Raw genomic sequence first — 13,790 nt, forward strand, 5'->3', positions numbered from 1 at the left:
GAGAACAAATAGTAAGGGAGAGTTTGAGGTCTGGTTAGGGAAGAAAATGGAGAGTTTGGAGCCTCTTGCTGTAAGCCTCCTGGAAAAGAAGTCAATCACTTGCCCTTCGCTGTATCTCAGAATGGGAGTGGCAAAGCCACTGGTTTCACTGAGATTTATTTGGACACTCTGACAAGGCACAACATGCAGTGAAATAAGAAAGAGGAAGTAAAGCAAGAGATAAGCTTATCCCACACCTGACATTACCCATCATCGGTCACAAGGAGCAATGACATTTTGCACAGTTAAATTTCCTAAGAGAGACAGAGGGAGAGTATATGACTGTTTTTCATGAGTGTCTCCTGCAGCAGATCAAATCTGTCTTCATCGTGGATGCAAGATTCCTTCCTCCTTGCCAGTGTTGGTGTTTTAAATTTTCTCTTGTTTCTGGTGAGTGTAGTGAATGGAATCTGCAGTGATGACGTGAAAGCAAATACGTTGTGCTTTGTTCCACTGCCTGAGAGGCTATGGAAAGAGGCTGAGCAGTAAGTGGATACAGTGAGATACATGGTTTACTTTTTATACCCTTTGAGTTCAGTGTCTTAATCTGTCACCTGATGAAGGGGTCACAGACTGACAGATCTAACGACAGAACTCCTTCCCTTTATTTTATTTTCACAGACAATTTACTTGGATGATGACATCTCTTCCTTTGTGCAGATCAGAGGGTCTGTTCCACTGTTTTGGGAGCAACCAGGGCTTCAGGTAACCAAATAATCAAAAAGCCTACTTTATTCATTTCTCTTGCTGCTTATAATTTAGAACTTGAATAACTTTTATTTTTAATGAACTGCAAAGCTCACTTTGTGATAATATTGAACCTCTTAGTTTTAGATTTATCTTGTCGGAGATTTTGCGCGTTTAGGTAAACAGAGCTAAAGCAGGCAAATAGCTCTAGTTAAGTTTAACCTTTGCATGTGTTTGTGGGTCTTTACCAGGAACTGTTTGTAAGGGACTCTGTAATGTCCTAAGCTGAAGCTTACAGTGATATCTGTATCACATTTTCAATTTGTTCTGGAATAACCTGGAAATGCCTGGTTGGTCTGATAATATTGACCTCCAGAATAAAACTTGTGTGTCTGAGGATACCAGGAGCTTTTTAGGAGCACGTTACCTTGGAACAAATTATAATATCTCAATGGTGTATTTACTAGATTTCAGTCAAAAGGGTGATGGTCATCTAATCTTCTGAAAGGCAGAGATGAAGGGTTTCATCAAGAAATTTTTGCATCAAGTATATTGGGTTATCTATAGTCTGTGGCTTACAGGTTATATGTGGTTACAAGCTCAAACAAGAATGATCCTAGTACTCTTTACATTCTTTTAACAGAGGATTAAGCAACTGAAATGAGTATGCCCATATATGCATATATGTTAGTGGAGAGAATACGTAGCTGTTTTTTCAGATACTTTAAAGGTTATTTGATACTTTTTATCACTAAATCTCACACCAAGGTACTATTCGGAACTACTGGATTTAGCACAAAAGGAAGATGACTAAAGGATCTGCGTTGCTGTCTGTTAACACCACCCAGTGCAATACTTGCTTCTTTTTATACAGCAGGTCTGGCCATATGGTGTGCACACATCCTGCCCATGGTGTAGCTGTATCCAGCACTGTTGTTCCATATGTTATGAAGCTGTAGAGCTTTTCCCCAAGTATTTTTGGCTAGTGGAGTAGCATACCTAGTTACACAGAATTTGCAACTTTTTAGCAGGACACAGTCTGCTTTTTTGTCTAATCCAGTTTAGATTATGCAGCTTCCATTTATGTTGGCGAGTACTTATAACTTATATTCCTTGGACGCAAGTGTGCTGGCACTAGTTAGAACGAATTGCAGAAAGCAACCTCATGAAAAACAAAGGAAGATGATGAAGTACGGGAAACAATGCACAATCCTATAAATAATTAGCAATGTAGTTTTTGGAGAGGAAAGAAGCCCTCTACGCACTCTAATAACAATAGCTGGCATTCAAAAAGAGCTTTGAGGTTACTGTTGTTGACATCCATATTAAATAAGTCCTATTAGATGGATAGCACAGGGTTTCATCCTTTGTATTTCCAAAGGCCTATTCTGATCCTTTTTAGTTTCTGTAAATAATGAAATATGAAGGAACTCAGGCCAAAACCCATAGAACTGGCAAAGCTGCAGCCTTTTCTGCCGGGGGCAGGACAGGAAGAACACTGGGCATGCAGCATACTCTTGTGAGGCAGTGTGGCATATTTGCTAGAGGAAGCTGGCAAAGGGATGTGATCTTTTTTTTTCCTTTTAATAAAAAGATGTGTAGGTATCCCTTTGCTTAATGATAATTGTGTTTTCCCTTGTAATTGTAAATGTTGTCTAATAAATGCTGAGTTTTTTGTACTAAGGATATTATGTGTGTGGGTGTGTGGAGTGGGTTAGAGGTGACTGGTGCTGTTAGAGATGTTGTTCTCTGAAGGAAAAAGGGAGACATCTAGTGATTTAGGATTCTAGCCATTTAAGAAGTTATTTCTCTCTTTTCCTTCCAATATTTTATTTTAGGTGGGTTCTCATCATCTAAGGCTTAACAGAGGTCTGGAAGCTAATGCTCCTGCCTTTGACAGGTAAGCTCCATTCTGCTTCAGCAGTAACACAGCAGCCTGGCATTTAACCAAGATTCTACCACTCGATGGCTTCCTAGTAAACCCTGAGAGATGTGAAATATCTCTCAGATGTTATAGCAAATTGCCCAGGTGCTGCAGATTCAGTGGGTTTACTTAATTTATTCACTTATTTTTGTGCATTTTCCTTTCTGTTTTCAATGGTAGTCAAATTAATTTGTTCTCCTGGCTCATTTCTGTGTAAGCAGAGAAATACTGAGTGATGTGCAACAGGAAGGTCTGTGTAGCCCTTTGTGAGCCAACAAATATGAATTTACACATCAGGTACAGAGAACATGTGTTCTTTACCACTGTAACTCAAGTAATTAAAAAGTAAACGCTGCTTCCACTCCGTTCTGGATTTGTTTTTCTCCTCACTGTTTTTCTACTGTAGAGAAATAACAATGTCTTATTCTGTGGTCAGTGTTGTATGATGCTATGATTCTGATTCTTTTCTACTTTACCTTAAAACTGGCTTGTAAGCCTTTTTAAACCATTAAGACTTTGCTCATCAGCTGGAAACTGTAAAAAAATAAAGTCCATGGAATAGCTTGATCCCTTTGATTGTCTGGCTCTGAAGTGCTGTCCTTTAAGGGCAATCTCCCATAGATATCAATGGGAACGTTGTCTGAAAAGAACATGAAGAATTTGGCCTGTGGGAAGTGTCAGCCTGTAGGTCAGGTCATGTGATTAGTTTCTGTTTTGGTTCAATTTTGGCAAATCAGCATTTATCTTGATTTTATGTAAGGCCTCTTAATTCTTTGACTTCATTTACTGCAACTGTTAGCAAATCTGACATTGGTGACTCTTAAGTTTTGCAGCACTGAAGACCCCAAACAGGAATTAAAATCTAAAGGCACCGTAGCAGTCCCTGCTCCAAATGGTCTTACCCTGTGTTCTTCAGGCTTCGTGAGGCCCTCAAATCCTACTGAATTCCAAGGACTTTGAGACTCATGGTCTTGTGGTCCCATGGTAACTTCTCCTGCCAGTGTCCCTGAAGCACCATCGTAGAGGTTTGCATTCCACAGCAGATAGTTTATATCCTCTTGTGCTGCCCAAGATATTGAGAATACCTTAGCACGGAGCAACAATGTGAGACCATTTAACTCAGAGAATCTTTTCTCTCTGACCCTGATGCAACTGGTGAATAGCTTTCTTCAAAGAAACATGAACGTGAGGATCAACTTGCTTTATTCTTTCTTTCCTATGTGCACAGTAAAGCCTTTAGGTCAGGTAAGTTAGGGATCTCTCTGCTTACAGATCCTCAAAAGATAGTCCTCTGAAAATGGGCAAGGAATGGGCAGCTGCTTATATGGAAAAAGACACTGAAACTTAACAACCTGCTACAACTCTGAGAGTGTAAGAATTAATTTAGCCTGTTACATTTAACCATCTGATAGGTTCTAATGTGTTGAGAAGGCACCATACAAAGCAAATGTCAGAGGATCTTTTTCATCCCCTCTCCCTGAGACACTCTTGAGGACCTCTGCTTACAGTACCCAAGCAGGTGACCTGAGATTCAGCAGTTTTGTTGTGAGGAAGCAACACTAGTGCAGAAGTTGCTCCTTGATATTTGGATCAGACGGATGCAAATCTATGGGAAGAGCTGGCATACAGAGAACTGGTTGCTGAATCAGAAACATAAATAGCACCAGAAAATGTATTTATGCATGTTCCTTGGAAGATCATGCTGATAACTTTCTCTTTCTTTTCCCCCCTTCCATGGTTTTCTGTGTGGCTTTTTTCTGGTTATAGGACTTTAAGGGTGCATGCCAGAAGATGCGTGCTTGCTAGTTGTCTGACACTTTGCCCTTGCATGTTGCTTTGCAGCATGTCACAGCTTTCCATTTGTCTGTTTATTTTATTTTTCTTGTCTACTTCTGTCCAGCTTCCTCCTAAATACTACTGCAGTGTCATTAGAACATGATGAGAGATGGCTTTAATGTTTCTTGACGAGCCAGCACAGCTCCAGTAACACACATATGCCAACTTGAAAAAAAAAATTGTTGAGGGGAGAATGTATGCTTCAGCATCTGTCTAAAAGCTCTTGAATTGAGAGTCCCTAAATATCAGGCTTTGAGTAGTTGGAGATAAATGCCAAAGTAACCCACCCTGCACTTTATGCTTGTCCTATTTTGTGGTTTTTCCTGAAGTATCTGGGCCAGGCCACTTGCCTAAAAGGACTTTTGATCTGATCCAGTGCAGCAGTTGCAGCAGTTCTTATGATCACCAGCCTTCTTGCTTAGTTTAATTGAGAGTGTCTCAGTGTTGCAGTAGCTCGGAGGTGTTTGAACTCTGTCACCCATGGCTTGTGTATTGAGTGACCTCGTTAACGTTTACAAATATGTAGAGGGTGGGTGTCAGGAGGATGGAGCCAGACTGTTCTCAGTGATGTCCAATGATAGGACAAGGGGCAGTGGGTATAAACTGGAACACAAGAGGTTCCAAAGAAATACAAGGAATAATTTCTTCACTGTGAGGGCGACAGAGCCCTGGCACAGGCTGCCCAGATGAGTTGGTGAGTCTCCTTCTCTGTGGAGACATTCCAAACCCACCTGGATGACTTCCTGTGTGACCTACTCCAGGTGGTCCTGCTCTGGCAGGGGAGTTGGACTGGATGACCTTTCGAGGTCCCTTCCAACCCTTAAGATTCTGTGGTTGTGTGTTTGTGCCTCTCTGGCCTTGGCACTGGAGTCCTAGGCCCCACTGCTGCTGTGGACCCTTTTTTAGGCTCAGCCTTGCAAGATGCTGGACAATTCCTGTTGAAGTGTAATATGTTTTCCTCTCTTCTTGTCTTTCCTATGTAGCTCCCAGGCTGATAGCCAAGAGGTGGGAGCATACAAAGGACAAGAGCAAAGCTAACAGTGACATGAAAGATCTGGGGCCTGTTTGCTAAGCTGCAGCTTTAAGTTCAGTAGAAAATACCGTGTCTGTGAATTACATACTTTCACCATTTGTGCTTTAATAATTTATCACAAGGAAAGTGAGGAAGGTGCCTGTAGTAGCTGTGGCTGGAACAGCCTGGGTAAAACAACCAGGGATCTCTACTTCCTAGTTTTGAAAAGGGTAGTAAGCAACATAAGATGGTTTTGTTTAGTACCTATTATGGTTACTTTTGCTGTAGGCATATGATGCTTCTGAAAGAGCAGTATGGAAAACAAGTGATCGTTAACCTGTTGGGAAGCAGAGGAGGGGAGGAGGTGCTCAACAGAGCTTTTAAGGTAAAAGCAATATTTTTTTTTTTACACTGCTGATTTCCTCTGAGCCTCCATGTTCTTCTATTTCCCTTCTGGCCCAGTAGGTGATTAATATTATATATCTAAAGAAATTATGTTATCTTTTACTAGATATTACATACTGAGAGGATGATGCTTCGTAGTCTCATAACTTAATTTCCAGCATTGCCTTTCTGCTTATGTCTGCCTAGTCACACATTTATATACATTCTCTTTAACCAGACTTTTGAAAAAAATTGCCTTAATTCCTGTAAGAGTAGTACCCATTTGCAAAAATGAATCATGGTCAGTTTTGTCGTACTATGTAGTTACCTGTGCAGTTAGGTGCCTTGTGGGATTGCCAGAACTGCTTTGGGGCCAGGCGCTGACTCCAGGCTCGCTAAGCATAAGCAAGCTCTCTTGCTCTGATTGTAGTGGGAAATAGCTGTCTTGCACTGATTGTGATGAGAATTGGTGGCCTGAGCATCAGATTACAGTTACATCTGTGGAGACAGTTTTCCAGGCCCCTAAATGTCTCCTGGCGCAGTTAACATCTGAAAGCAAGGCATTGTAGAATTAAAGCTGTGCTGAGTTCTAATGCAGTATTCTCATGGCTAGGTTTTTAAAACTAAAGTGTACTTGAACCCACAGGTTGGCATGGGGAGGGATTTTTCAGCAGTGCAATAGCTGCCTGAATCTTACTGGAGGCTGATACAAGGCTGGTTACAGCATGGATACTTTTGAATGTATCTTCCTAAGAATAACATGAAGGATGGTTTAAATGCACACCTGTAGTAACTGTTATGTATTTACCGTTAGCAAAGAATGATACAGCAGTTCTGAGTCCAAATGATTACTGTGTGAAACTATGCAAAATGACAGTTGTTGTTAAATAATAGTTCCTGATTTATTTCCCTCTCTGTTGGAAAAATGTACTCCAGACAAGGAGTGCCTTGAGATTTTGGACAGTTTTTTGGTGTGACTATTTCCTCCCTCTCCAAAAGAGCTGGGGAGGACTATCAGTGGACCAGTGGAAAGTGACAAAGGGAAAGGCTCCCCCTGTACAGAATATGACCAAAGAAAGTGATTATGGCTAAAGCTTGCCAGGCAATGAGGAAGGGAAGTCTGGATCTGGTCTCTGTCTTCAGCTTCTTACTGAATTTCTGCTTGACACAGCTAAGCCTCTATAATCTCTTGGTTTCCTTATCTTTAAAATAGTTTTTATAGTTTATTTCACAAAATCATTGAAATTTAAGGATGTGGGTAATCATTTCTGAAATGCTTCCACAACTTATGAGGATACAAATCTGACACATCTTGCAAGTTTAATACTGATGTTTTATCAAACTCTCATGTTCTTGAAGATTTTATTCTGGCCAGTACCATACAACCAGAAACTAAGTCACAGGCAGGGCATCTCTAGAATAAAGACCCTGCATTTGTTCATTTAATTTAAATTAAGACCTGCCTTGCTTAAATTGTTACATTTTAATATCCTCAGTTAAAAAAAAAAAAGAATCACTTATCTGAGCTGAAAGAATTTAGACTGACAGCAGTGGAAATAAGCTGTGTACCCATTCAAAACAACCACCTCTTGGTCTTTACCTTTGTGTTTTAATAAGTGAATGACTGAATGAAATGAAATAAATGAATAAAAGAACATATAGTTAATTTTTACTTGGATTTTAAGGGGCTTGCATTAAAAAAGAAATAATTCATAGGGGAGTGATTAGGAATGAAACCTTTTCTCCTCTTCTGTCACTAGTTTATTTCTTTGTTTCTACATCTTCCTTTGTATTCCTTCCTCTTCTCCCAATTCTTGCTGCAATCTTAATAATTCTTATTTGAGCTGGTTCAAAATATTCTTGCAATTGCTGCTGCTGGGTTCCCTTGACCAGAATGTGACTGCTACTATTCACTTATGCAACAGGAACAAGTGAAGAATTGTAAATGCCCAACTTACCTTTGGCTGTTACCTGAATCAGCTGTTACCAGACCAAAAATCAATACTGTTCCCAGTAATGTTGTCCCTCTCATAAGATGTAATAACGTTTACAGTAAAAGCTATGTTGTAGAGCTATGAATGCTCTGACAATGATTTACACTAAGGCAGTGAATGTTATCCTCAAGTGCCAGCAGCTGTAAAGGCAAGTTGAGGTGTCAACAGAGAAGCTAATACCCCCAGGGTGTTGGCTTTGGTAACAGTGTAATATGAATATGTTTTGGGCCTCTCTCTCCAAACACCATGCAACAGCTTTAAATTTGTTTCTGTGGGGAAGGCTTACTGGCTTACTTGATACAATTCTACTGGTGTATCTGCTTGCACCTGCACTTTATTACATTTTAATGTAATGGCAGAATTGCTTTGTGCGGTTTGTGCCACAACCTCAGTGGAGGATGTCATCTGTCTCTTGGGATGGCAACGTGCAGGAGGGAAAGGAATAGAAAAAGTCTTGCATAGTAAGAATTAATATAGCAGTTTTCTCTGGCTTTGTCATGGGGAGCAGGATTTGTTATTGTCATATCTAATACAGACACCTTAATGAAATCTGTGGTGGTGACGGAAATGCACGTGAGGTCATGGAAATGGGAGGTGAAATACTGAGGCTATTTGTGCCTTTTTGTTTCACTTTTGTGGTCTACCACAAACATTTCATAGAATGTTTCCTAGGACATCATTTCCTTATTAATTCCTGCCCAAACAGCCTCTACCTAAATTTAGGACTGCGTTTTCCCGTGTCTTGGAACTTCAGGAATGGTTAAAAATATACTTGTGCCCTGTTATGCTCCTCTGCCTTAAGCAACTCTGGACACTCTCCCCATCAGAATCCTGCTTTTGAGCCTGCCCAGAGAATACTCTGATGCACAGAGGTAGGAGCTCGCTGCTGGAGGGCTCCCACTTCGCCAAGGCTGCAGAAAAATTGGGGTCTAAAAATCCAGTTTACTTTTGGAAAGAAAACAATTAGGGAACTTCAGTTGCTTTTTTTCATGCCTGGTCTTTCAGACTTCCAGATGAAGCTCTCAATATTAAAAATGTGACAAACAGTGAAAGTTTAGTAATGATAAAAGCTGCTGATATCATTCCTGACATTGTGGCTGGAGCAGAATTTGTTTTCCTTCATTCTCTGTCTAAACAGAAACTGCTATGGGCCTCTTCCCATGCAGCAGACACTCCCATGATAAACTTTGACTACCACCAATTTGCAAAAGGTGGGAAAACTGAGAAACTGGAAAATTTACTGAGGCCTCAGCTGAAACTGCATTGGGAAGACTTTGGAATCTTCACAAAGGGCAAGAATGTAAGTCCACGGTGAGTATCCCTGCCCCTCTGTCCCAGCATAGCCAGGGCCCACTTGACTGGCTTTCCCAGGTTTCTTGCTGTGTTTAGATCACCTGTATAAGTGGCTGTCTTGACAGACTGGTTTGAGAGAAAGTGTAGTCTTGGTGCTGAATAGATTGTTTGGCTTAACTACATGTCCACTGTTAATGGCGTACATTGTGGATAACGTGCTTGCACCATCAAGACGTGAGTGGGTGTATTCATGCTGAACATTTGATGATCTTGTTCAATCAATTCATGATTAGATGTTATTTTAAAATATACCTTTTTTTCCTCCCTCCTCTTGTGGTTGGTTACCAAAGTCTGCAGACTGGTACTTTTCGAATGAATTGTTTGGACTGCCTGGATCGTACTAATAGTGTACAGTCCTTCATTGCACTGGAGGTGAGTTTGTCTGAGGACCTTTTGTGGATGCCTATACTGCATACGATGTCCATTCCATGGGGAAGACAGGAAAGAAGGCATAAGCCTCACTTACACAAGTCTGTCTTGCCAGCTCTATAATGCAGAATGGTGCTGGCTGGAATACTTAATACTGTACATAAAAAGCAAAACCACATATAAAAACAATGTTGTTTTTTTTCTCTTTCTGCACCTAAATCCAGATCCTGCTTGCTCAATTAGAGAGCCTTGGCTTGAACTCTAAATCTATAATTGAGCGCTTTGTAGAATCCTACAAAGTCATGTGGACTCTCAACGGTCATAATTTGAGCCGAGTGTTTACTGGCAGTCGTGCCCTTGAGGGGAAGCACAAGGTAAACAAAAATGGCAAAACTGTTTATTCACAAGAAAGATGTCCAGTTTACTTTTGAGTGTCACTTGCACTGATGGTTCCTGTCTGATGTAGGTTGGGAAGCTCAAGGATGGCGCCCGCTCTGTGTCTCGCACCATTCAGTCAAATTTCTTTGATGCGGTAAAGCAGGAAGCCATCAAGTTGCTGCTCATGGGTGACTTCTTCAGTGAGGAATATGCAGACAAAGGCAAGATGCTTATGGACCACACTGCACTGCTGGGTAAGGCCAGCCTAAATCCTTTGCTTTTCTTTTGTGTGTTTTTAACTGTCAGATACAAGCAATTCCAACCTTTTAAAAAAATTGATAAACAAGCTATTTTGCACAGATCCATTGTTTAAAACGTTTCCAAGTGACCACAGCATAAACCCTGTGTGGTTTAATTCCATCATGCTTATTTCTCATGCTTTATTTTGGACTTCTGAGTATGTTTGCCTCTTCTTTAATGATGATCTCCTCTGACAGTTTAGAGGACTTGGACCAATGGAAAAGATTTTTGGGCTATATTCCCAGTCTGAGCCTATCTGAGTTTGTCTTGAAGAAGTCTCTTGAGCACAGAGTTTTTTATCTCCTTATTTTCAGCATACAGTTTCCACATGCTTTTAGCCTTTTGGATCTTTAAATGTTCATTCCTTGCTTTGCTTCACATATATACATTGCTTTATATATTGCACATATATATTTACATTTATAATCTCTTCACAACTTATACCCATCTAGAGTAAACCAACTTAAGTCTCTCTGACAAGGTACTTGTGTGTAAAATATACATTAATTGCAACCACAAGCAATATCAGATGATCAGTTTGCTCCAGAGAACTGATGGATTTTCATAGGGTGTGCATGATCCATTCAGCACCACCTCAATGCTGGGGCCATTCCCTGATGCAGACCACAGGGAAAATACAGATAGCTTCTCTATGACTGCCGATGCAAATGAGGTAGTTAAAGAGTAAGGATACCTCAGTTGGATTTTCTGTACTCATAAGTGAATATAGCAGTTTCCTGTGAGGAGTTCTGACCAGGCCACAACAGTGCTAGTTTTGGACTAATGTGAGACAGTGCTCTCTGTCTTTCGCTCCACGCTCTAAATCTCTCAGGGCTTTAGTTTGAGTCATAACTTGTGATATGTTTGATTGCTGTAGGCTAAGCTGGAAAAAAAATACGGGAGGAAAAAGAATTTGTTTGCTTATGGTTTGAAGAAGTTCAGGAAAAAGTATGCTGAAAGTGAGTGACCAGCCCTTCACAAGCTTTCAAAGAGTATCTGGTTTCTGGAAGAGAAATTGCTGATGTCAACCCCAGTTATCTTGTAGTTATTGCCATTGGAGTTACTCCTTAGCTTTTGTGTTGTTGCTGCTAGAGTATTGTCATTATTTCACAGTGTCACTGCTGTCTGTATGCATTCTGTCCTTTGACAGGGCATTCTTGTTTTACACACCCTCTTTCTCTCTCTCCCCTCTTGCATCAGTAACTCCGAGTATTTTGAAGGCCATGTCAGAGCGTCAGTTTGAATTCACAAGCTTCAAGCGGGTTCGTATTGCCACGGGGACCTGGAATGTGAATGGAGGGAAACAGTTTCGAAGCAACATCCTTGGTACCAGTGAGCTGACAGACTGGCTGCTGGATTCTCCCAAGCTCTCTGGAGTTTCTGAATTTCAGGGTAAGACTTCATATTCAAAATGTGTGGGCAATATTCGCTAGCATCTCTAGAGACAGTGAGTTGAGATACAAGATTTGACCAGAGGTTGCCTTCAAAGGCGGTGCATCTTGGAAGGCATTTTCTGTCAGTTCTTGGAGGTGTATTCAGCTACATGTAGACTTGTGTTTCCTCCCTGCAGCTGTGGAATAGTGTGTGAAGGGCTCCTGACAGTCAGAGCAACACCAGAGTCTGTACTATGTGACTGTTTTGAACCTTCAGTAGGTCACAATTCAAAGGTCTCTCTCATGCACCCAATAATGAGGTGCATCTGCCTATTCTGCATACCATACTTTTATTTTCTTCTCCCATATCTCTGTTCTTTATTCTTTATTGTGAGTGGGAGCTACGTGATTAGATGCCCTCAGAATGTCTCCTTGGTCTTTATCTGGAGCTAAACACATCTGTGCAATTTGGGCTGGAAATGTTATTATCAAAGCCTTCAGACAAAAATAGATTTATTTTGTTGAAGGCAATTTCCTTTTTTTTTTAGCATCATAGAAAGCTGTTGTGCTTGTGGCTTGCTCAAATTGGCTGCTGAATTCCTTACAGAACAAAGTCCAGTATTGTAATTGATTTACAGACTTTCATTAAAGGAAATGAAAAGTAAATGTTCTGTCATTTAAAAATTGAGTGGTGACAAAACTGTGGCAAAACTTGTGCTTTCATTGTTACCATGGAACACTTAGCTTCCTGCAGGCATCACAGGGATAGTTTTGTGCCTAACCTTGAAGCTCAGGAATTAATTCCTCAGATCCTTGGCTACTTACACAAGTTGTCTCATTGAGACTCTTAGTTCTTGACTGTGTGGATAGGTGAAAAGGTGCAGACCACTGTACACTGAGCAGCCTGAGCAGGTGTGTGATTGGCCCAGCCTGTTTCGGAAGTAGTTTAGATGTATTAGCACACATCTAATTTAATGTAATATTTATGGTATTAAAATCTGTTGAGAGTCTGCCATGTGAGCATTGCCAGGCCTCCTGAGAGAACTGGAGGACTACATGGTACAAGGCAACCATAATGTGATAGGTCTAAGCAGCTTCTGGAAGAGAGCTGAGTTATGTGAATGAATGAGCTGGGGTATGACCATGCAAATGTCTGTGTTTGTGGCATTGTCAGTGCAGTGCCTACACAAATGAGTAAGTGTTCAAAGTCAAATGTCCAAAGGTATTAATGGGAAATACACATGTGACAGCGCCTGTCATGTTAAGCCAGTAAAGGAGGCTAGCTGTCATGTCCTAGTCTCACCCCTGTGTCTACAGAGAGTTGCTGCATATTTTACTTTTCTTTCTGTTCTTATTTTCTGAGGCAGATCTGGTGAAGTTTCTGTGGTTGTCTGATACTTAGGTCTTCATGTTGAATGAAGTTAGTATTACCCTGGTTGTGTGACAGTTAAAAAAAAACAGGTCTATTTAGGCGATGAACAGACCTGATGGGTCAACAGATGTGCTTCACACTATTACATGAGAGCTTTTGTTCTCTCTGATTTTTCACCAGGGTAATGTCCATGGGCCTGGACCTGGGCCAGTTAAGGGAGAGTCACTCTAACCTAACCTTAATTGCAGGTGATCTAAGAAGAGCTTGGAAGAAAGAAGAAGAAACTTCAAAGGTTTCTTTAAACTAGTAGCTAAATTAACTAAAAGTATTGAGATGGAAATGACATACTGGTGTGTGGACAGTAAATTCAGTTATATAGGAATCAGTGTTGAAAGAGAAAAACTTGTTGGGTAAAGTGACAAGCGGGTGAAAGATGGTGGGCACTGAGATGTGGCTTTAGTGATGAGTGGGGTGAGGGAGAGAGAACATTGAATATTTTCTCATCTTAACATTGCTACAATATGAAGCTCTGTCTGAACTGCTTCCTGCAAGAGAGATGGAGACCAACTGGTGGGAGAAAAGCAGGATAAAAATTCAGAGGAACTGCAGGGGTTGTTTTGTGAGATTCGATTAAAGGAGCTATGAATATGTATAGCTTGGCAGGGGATGCACAAGATAGAGCTACAGGAATGATCTCTGACAGAAATTAAGTCATTAGAAGAAACAACAAAATAGTAACTCTTGTATGACTTTTCACCCTTGCCAACAG

General features: G+C 40.7%; 1 protein-coding gene across 1 annotated transcript in view; it reads left to right on the forward strand.

The window, feature by feature from the left end:
- The window catches only part of SYNJ2 (synaptojanin 2), a 72,077-nt gene that overhangs the window by 32,546 nt on the left and 25,741 nt on the right, over positions 1-13,790 (forward strand). The window contains exons 5-12 of the mRNA XM_061989034.1: positions 661-744; positions 2,565-2,626; positions 5,787-5,883; positions 9,015-9,187; positions 9,520-9,601; positions 9,823-9,972; positions 10,065-10,230; positions 11,477-11,668. Coding sequence (XP_061845018.1) covers positions 661-744; positions 2,565-2,626; positions 5,787-5,883; positions 9,015-9,187; positions 9,520-9,601; positions 9,823-9,972; positions 10,065-10,230; positions 11,477-11,668 — 1,006 coding nt within the window. The remainder of the gene's footprint in view (positions 1-660; positions 745-2,564; positions 2,627-5,786; positions 5,884-9,014; positions 9,188-9,519; positions 9,602-9,822; positions 9,973-10,064; positions 10,231-11,476; positions 11,669-13,790) is intronic.

The sequence above is a fragment of the Colius striatus genome, chromosome 2 (genome assembly GCF_028858725.1).
Source record: "Colius striatus isolate bColStr4 chromosome 2, bColStr4.1.hap1, whole genome shotgun sequence".
In the NCBI taxonomy this organism is placed as follows: domain Eukaryota; kingdom Metazoa; phylum Chordata; class Aves; order Coliiformes; family Coliidae; genus Colius; species Colius striatus.